The following is an 8,050-nucleotide window of genomic DNA, read 5'->3' on the forward strand; positions in this document are numbered from 1 at the left end:
TTGGGGAGCTGAACAATGGGACATCCTGACAAATACGTGATAACAGCGTCTGAAATTCTCCGCCAAAAAGCTGGCCATGGTTGCCATAGCGATTGTCCTGAAAAGAGGCGTGGTTACAGGAACTACTGTATGTATGCAGATAAGAAGTAATGTGAACTGCAGCTAGCCTGGTGCCGTCCAATCACAGACCTGACATTTTTACAACAATAAAGGAAGTAAGAGACAAATAAAAGGGCTTACCATTAACGTAGAATTCTTTCTAACACTTTACTGTAATACTTTTATCAAGAATCTCTCTTTATTAAACAAAATCCCTTTAAAAAAACTGCAATGTTTTCTTTGCTAAAAAAAAAAAGTCCTCTTTCTACATCCCTTAAACACGATACTCTCTATGCAAGCAAAGGGATGTATTTTTTTACAATGCAACTCTAATATGCAAACTGCACACCCAAAAATACTTCTGTTTACAACCTTGAGACTAGGGATGAGCCGAACATCCCCCACCCCCCCCGGTTCGATACGCAGCAGAACATGCGAACAGTCCAAAAAATTTGTGCGAACACAATTAAAGTCTATGGGACATGAACATGAATAATCAAAAGTGCTCATTTTAAAGGCTTATATGTAAGTTATTGTCATAAAAAGTGTTTGGGGACCCGGGTCCTGCCCCAGGGGACATGGATCAATGAAAAACAAAAGTTTTAAAACGGCCGTTTTTTTTGGGAGCAGTGATTTTAATAATGCTTAAAGTGAAACAATATAAATTAAATATTTCTTTAAATATCGTGCCTGGGGGGTCTCCTTAGTCTTCCCATAAAGTGGCGCATCTTTCCCGTATTTAGAAAAGTACTGCAGCAAAATTACATTTCTAAAGGAAAAAATGTCATTTAAAACTGCTAGCAGGTGTAATGTATTGTCAGATCCCAGCAATATACATTTTTATTTTTATTTTTTTTAAATGGCATGGGCCCCCCCCCCAAAATTCATACCAGGCCCTTCAGGTCTGGTATGAATATTAAGGGAAACCCCATGCCAAAATGAAAAAGAAATGGCGTGGGGTCCCCCCCAAAATCCATATCAGGACCTTCAGGTCTGGTATGGATTTTAAGGGGAACACCGCGCCAAAATGTAAAAAAAATGGCGTGGGGGGTGTGACAGACTCACCCGGGACAGAGGCTTTTGGAGGGGACTGAATGCTAGCCTCTTGCCTACCGATTATGGGCCCTGGCATTTGGGGGAATGGTGCGCTTTGTGAGCTGCATGCCTAGGGACCCTTGAGGAGGTGTTACTTTGGATTCGGGTCCTTGTCCCCCAGGACACACAGACTCTGGGGACCCTGTGTATGCCATGTTGGAAATCCCCACAACCTTTGCCCTGTGGTTGTGGGGGTCTGTGGGCGGGAGGCTTATCAGAATCTGGAAGCCCCCTTTAACAAGGGGGCCCCTAGATCCCGGCCCCCCGACTGGGCAAGGGTTGTGGGGATGAGGCCCTTGTCCCCATCAACATGGGGACAAGGTGCTTTGCCTTGTCCCCATCCCCATCAATCAACCTGCTGAAAAAACAATCCCTCCCACATCAATATGATCTTCTTCTATGGCTCACCCACATGGAATGACATGTCCTAGATCCTGCCTCTAAATGTAAACAAAGGGGTGGGGTCTCCTAGGTGATTTCATTGACCAAATATTGCCATGTGGGTATATTGGGTCAGTGATGTCAGTGCTATCCATGCTCTTTGTTTACATAGCCGGGGATACCAGGCTAATAGTTTCAAGAAATTATTAGATAAGCACCTGAACGACCGCAACATACAGGGATACAAAGTAATACTGACATATAATCACACACATAGGTTGGACTTGATGGACTTGTGTCTTTTTTCGACCTCACCTACTATGTAAGTATGTAACCTATTTCATTATCCCCAGATACGGAATTGAGGCCCCCCAGGAGCTTCTTACCATAATGTGAAAGTATTCAAATTTGTCCATTATGGCCGGCCTACCATCAGAGAGATCCCTTCCAGCTCTGTGATGGTAATGCTCCCCTCCATGGTCGGCGGGTCCATCTTCTCCGGGTCTTCTTCCAGGTTCGGAGTCTTTAGCCATCTTGATTAGCTTGTTGGGATGACTCTCATGCATCTGTATGAAGCTACTTCTGCCCAGCCCAGAACTGTGCCAATATAGTACACTGAGCATCTGTGACGGAAGAGACATCCACAGTCTACTGTCATAAACAAGTCTCTGCTCGTCAGGACTTTACAACAGATGTCACCTCCTCTTCATATCTCTGTGTATAAATATGGGGGTTCCAGAAACATTTCCAGAAGGTATCTAAGGTGTCCCCAGAGCTTAAAAAAGACTTTCACCCATCCAATGCACTAGGTATCCTTTCACTCCTACACACATTTTTATTTTTTACTTTTAAGTTAGCCCCACACCCAGCCACCGTTTTTTCCTTGGCAAGAATGACATATTCTGTTCTCTGAGAACTCCTGGAACTCACATGTTGCATATCTCAGGAGGTTTCAGGTTCCATTCATGTGGCTGCAGGTGGGTGGACCCAGTGCCATCTCATCAGTGGGGCCGGGTTGCCTAAACCTGGAAGACGCATCAGAAACTTGATGATGTCAGGACCAAAGATGGAGGCACAGGACCCAGGATCTGACAGCGGTGCAGAGGATCACAGCAGGACAACCCAAGATCCAAATTGAAGAGAGGAAAGGGGGGGGGGCATGGAGGAGAGTGAATGAAGTTCATCTTTCTGTTATCTGAAAAGGTAAAGAACAACCTCTGATCCCGGTGATTGGATTTTGAGGTTTAATTTAGATGAGAAGAGTTACAAAATAAAAGTGAATAGAAGAAACTAGAGAGATTAACACACACGTTAAAACAATGTATGAGTTTCCAAAATACATTTTAAATTTTAAAGTGGAGTTCCACCCTAAAGTGGAACTTAAGCTCATCGGATTCCTCCCCCCCTCCGGTGTCACAATTGGCACCTTTCAGGGGGAGGGGGGTGCAGATACCTGTATAATACAGGTATCTGCACCCGCCTCCGGGAATAGCTAGCCGCAGCTAGCCACAAAACCCCCGCCCACCCCCGTTGTGTTGTGGGAAATACACAGTTCCCACAACACAACGGGGACCAGTGTAGACGCGCAGCGTGACTCGCGCATGCGCAGTAGGGAACCGGGCAGTGAAGCCGCAATGCTTCACTTCCTGATTCCCTCAGTGAGAATGGCGGCAGCAGCACCCGAGGACTGAGGGACGGTTCGGTCTCGGGTGCCGACATCGCTGGCCCCCGGGACAGGTAATTGTCCTTATTTTAAAAGTCAGCAGCTGCAGTATTTGTAGCTGCTGACATCTAAATTTTTTTTTTTTTGCGAAACTCTGCTTTAAGACATTTACTAAGGAGTTTACACAAGTAACACATAAAACAATGACAAGAGACATTCATTTCTTGTATTGTGGAGGTCTGACCATGACCCAGTCTGTACAATATTAGGATACACACCTTCTCTCTACAGACTGATCAACAACACATTCTAAGGACATTCTGACGGCACATTCTAAGGACTGGTATGTATGGTTGGGATCCTTGACCCTCCATGCAGCCTGCAAGCTGGATAGCAGTATGGTCATAGAGGTCACCCATGCAGTCTACCGCTGGCCTAGTACAGGGAACCATAGAGATGAGGATCTGGGAAAGCACAGAATATGAGGTTCACAGGAATGGCAGGAGTATAGTGCAGCACTGGGGTGCTGGTCTTACAGGGAGACAAGAGTACAGGAGTATCTAAGCAGCAGTGGGATTCTGAGCATACAGAAACACAGAGGTACAATGTATGAAGATTACTAAAGTGCACAGGGGTCTCAGGGAATGCGGGTACACAAGGCATCTAGGACAGGAAGGAGATCTTTTGGAACTCCTAAGATAGAATCCAGCCTGCCCTCACTGAAAACACTTGGGATACAGAGATCATACTGGGAGAAACTGGGAAATCTTATGCCGCGTACACACGACTGGACTTTACGGCATACTTGGTCCTGCAGACCAGAGTCCGTCAGACAATTCGATCGTGTGTGGGCTCCAGCTGACTTTTTTTCCCCAAAAGTTCGACGGACCTAGAAATGAAACATGTTTCAAATCTTTTCAATGGACTCGAGTCCGGTCGAAAAGTCCGCTCGTCTGTATGCTAGTCCGACGGACAAAAACCAGCGCTAGGGCAGCTATTGGCTACTGGCTATGAACTTCCTTGTTTTAGTCCGGTCGTACGTCATCACGTACGAATCCATTGGACTTTGGTTGATCGTGTGTAGGCAAGTCCGTTCATTCGGAAAGTCCGTCCAAAAGTCCGCCAGACAAAGTCTGCCGTAAAGTCCGCTCGTGTGTAAGCTGCATTAGGTACGGAGATCATACTGGGAGACACTGGGGTACAAAAATCACACTGGGAGACTCTGGGAACACTGGGAGTACAGAGATCACACTTGGAGACACTGTAAACACTGGGGTACAGAGATCACACTGGGAGACACTAGGGACACTGGGGGTACATATATCACACTGGGAGACACTGGGAATACTTGGGGTACAGAGATCACACTGGGAGACACTGGGAACACTGAGAGTTCAGAGATCACACTGGGAGACACTGGGAACACTTGGGTTACAGAGATCACACTGGGAGACACTGGGAACAGATATCACACTGGGAACGCTGGGATCACAGAGATCACACTGGAAGGCACTGGGAAGACTGGGTGACACTGGGAACACTGGCAGTATAAAGATTACACTGGGAGACCCTGGAAGTATAGAGATGACACTGGGAGACACTGGGGGTACAGAGATCACACTGGGAGACACTGGGAGTACAGAGATCACACTGCACTGTGAGACACTGGGGGTACAGAGATCACCCTAGAAGACACTGGGAACACTAGGAGTGCAGAGATCACACTGGGAGACACTGGGAACACTGGGGGTACAGAGATCACACTGCACTGTGAGACACTGGGGGTACAGTGATCACCCTAGAAGACATTGAGAACACTAGGAGTACAGAGATCACACTGTGAACACTGGGGGTACAGAGATCACCCTAGAAGACGCTGGGAACACTGGGGGAAGATAGATCACACTGGAAACAATGGGGGTACAGATACAGCCCTAGAAGACACTGGAAACACTGAGGGTACAGAGATCACCCTAGAAGAAACTGGGAACACTGGGGGAACAAAGATCTCACTGGGAGACACTGGGAACATTGGGGGTACAGAGATAGCCCTAGAAGACATTGGGAAAACTGGAGGTACAGAAATCACACTGGGAACACTGTGGGTACAGAGATCACACTGGAAGACACTGGGAACACTGGGGGTACAGAGATCACACTAGGAGAAATTGGGAACACTGGGGGTACAGAAATCACACTTTGAGGCCTTGCAAACAGACACTAGGAACAAGGGGATTCTGGCTAGAGGAAGTCTAAGAATATTGGAGTTACAAGGAGTCCCTCGGAATGTAGAACACTGGGTGAATAGGGATCAATAGAAATCTTTTCAGGAAGCTGAGGACAGGAAGGAGCATTGGAACTTCATGTGCAAGCATGACATCTGATCTTTGGGAATACAGGTGACAGATAAGCAGGAAAGCAGCAGATCTGTGACAAGGATTTTCTGACAACACATTCCAACAACCTTCTAAGACATTCCAAGGACATTGTAACAATGTCTTTTTAGCAAGTGAGCTGGTTATATAAGGAACCCAACATCAGCATTTACTGTAAACACTTAATACTCCCATATAGCCATTAATTCTTTTTCTTTATAAAGGAGATCACTTTTTGGAAATATTCGGCCTCCTCCAGTTATATAAACCGAAAAGTTTCAGTAGAATTGTTGGGAGTTTTCTGTATCTGGTCTTTGTGGAGGAGGACCTGCTGATGGTCTACTGGTGGTGTCTGTTCTCTCTTACATCCCAGCAGGCTGTAGACGTGTCTCTGCCACTCCGAGGATGCATAGTAATAGATCAGAGGATCCAGACAACAGCTGACACTGCTCACACTGACACTGATGATGTAGACGATGTACAGGAAGTTACTGGCTTGGTTATAGACCTGCAGGAAATGCATGAACCAAATAACATTGGCTGGGCCAAAGCAGAGGACAAACACACACAACACAACCACAGTCAGGAGGACGGCTCGGGATCTCTTCTGGGCGCCCTTCATGCTGAGCCTGTGGACTATTCCAGTGTAACAGAAGGTTGTAATAATTAAAGGTAGCAAATATAAAAGTACGATATAAATGGGGAAATAATAATAAACCTGAAACCTTTCAACTGATTCGGCATCATGAACATCAGAACAAGTTGTGATATTTAGGTCGGGAAATGGTCGGGTTTGTTGTCTTATGAGAATCGGCACGGTGCTGACCATCGATATCACCCAGATGCAGCAACACACCATCCAGGCTCGTCTCACTGTGCGCCAGGAAAGGGACTGGAATGGGTAGACCAGAGCCAGGAACCGGTCCACACTGATACTCGTCATCAGCAGGATGGATCCACGCATGTTACTTAAATACATGGCCGTGACAAATCGGCACATTCCTTCCCCCGCCATCCAGTTATTTCCTGAGAATCGGTACACGATGTGGAAAGGAAGAATACTAACAAAGAGAACATCAGCAGCAGCTAGGTTCAGCAGATACACCACTGCCGGATTTTTCACCCTCATCTTCACCAAGAACACGATGATTGCCATTATATTAAGAGGAAGAGCAACGAGGAAAACCACGGTATAGATGGAGGGCACAAGCTTTGTCACCCACCAGCTGTTCATATACGCTTTAAAGTCATGTAAAAATGTTTGGTGCAGTATGTGGACCTCAATTTGTTGAGTTGAGTTCATCGTAGTTTCATTACCTGAAAACATCAAAAAATATGAGGTGAAGTCATTGTACAAGAAACATTTTGCAACATTTTTCGCATTGCATTAAACAGGAGGACAGCTGGTGATCTATTGTGTGACCCCTTAATGTTGAGTGCCCTGAGATCTGCTGATGATTTCAATGAAAGAGGAAGGAGCAGTTCTCTGGGTATATGCTTTGGCTCTAGGAGGTTGGACAGTAGGCAAACCAAAAAACCCAGCAGATCTGTAAGAGGTTGGACACTAGGCAAACCAAAAGGCTCAGCAGATCTCTGGGTATGTGCTTCTGCTCTAGGAGGTTGGACACTAGACAAACCAAAAATCACAGTGGATCTCTCGGAGGTTGGACACTTGGCAAACCAAAAGACACAGCAGAGCTCTAGGAGGCTGGATACTAGGCATACCAAAAGCTACAGCGGAGCTCTAGGAGATTGGACACTAAGCAAACCGAAAGGCTCAGCAGATCTCTCGGTATTTGCTTCTACTCTAGTAGGTTGGATACTAGGCAAATCAAAAGGCACAGCAGATCTCTAGGTATATGCTTCTGCTCTAGTAGGTTGGACACTAGGCAAATCAAAAGGCACAGCAGAGCTCTAGGAGGTTGGACACAAGGCAAACCAAAATGCTCAGCAGAGCTATTGATACATACTGTATATGCTTAGGATCAAGGAGTATGAAACCTGAACAACCCAAAAGGCTTAGCTGTCTCTATTGGCTACAGTCATTCTCTTAACTCAGGCAGACAAATCAACTAAAATAATGGGCAGGATTAGTGTCCCCCAATGAACTATTGGAAGAAAGAATTTTGTACTCATCGTAAAATCCTAATTTGTTCCACAAAATTCATTGGGGACACAGTAAACATGCAAGATGTTCAAAAGTATCACTAAGAAAAAAGGGAAATGGTGAATTATACCAACAGATAATCCTTCAGGTGTCATGCCTTGGCATGATTTTCACAGCCGCCTGTACTTTTCTTCAACAGCTGGCTTTGACTAATGCAGTGACCTCCATGTGATAGAACCTGGTAAAATGTGTGAGCTGAGGACCAGGTCCCAGCTCTTCATACCTGTAAGACAGATGTCTGGTGTCTACCAAGTACCTACTGACCTGTTA

At 45.8% G+C, this 8,050-nt stretch overlaps 1 protein-coding gene across 1 annotated transcript; it reads right to left on the reverse strand.

The window, feature by feature from the left end:
• Positions 1-3,304: 3,304 nt before the first annotated feature.
• LOC141124045 (proteinase-activated receptor 1-like) lies at positions 3,305-6,940 on the reverse strand. Its single transcript, XM_073612128.1, has one exon. It carries the CDS (start codon positions 6,938-6,940, stop codon positions 5,873-5,875), a length of 1,068 nt encoding a protein of 355 aa, XP_073468229.1. The 3' UTR covers positions 3,305-5,872.
• Positions 6,941-8,050: the final 1,110 nt, after the last annotated feature.

The sequence above is a fragment of the Aquarana catesbeiana genome, linkage group LG01, assembly GCF_042186555.1.
Source record: "Aquarana catesbeiana isolate 2022-GZ linkage group LG01, ASM4218655v1, whole genome shotgun sequence".
Classification (NCBI taxonomy): domain Eukaryota; kingdom Metazoa; phylum Chordata; class Amphibia; order Anura; family Ranidae; genus Aquarana; species Aquarana catesbeiana.

Excerpts from the sequence above, each read along its gene's own strand:
- LOC141124045 (XM_073612128.1), bottom strand. The coding sequence starts at position 6,940 with ATGTTTTCAGGTAATGAAACTACGATGAACTCAACTCAACAAATTGAG.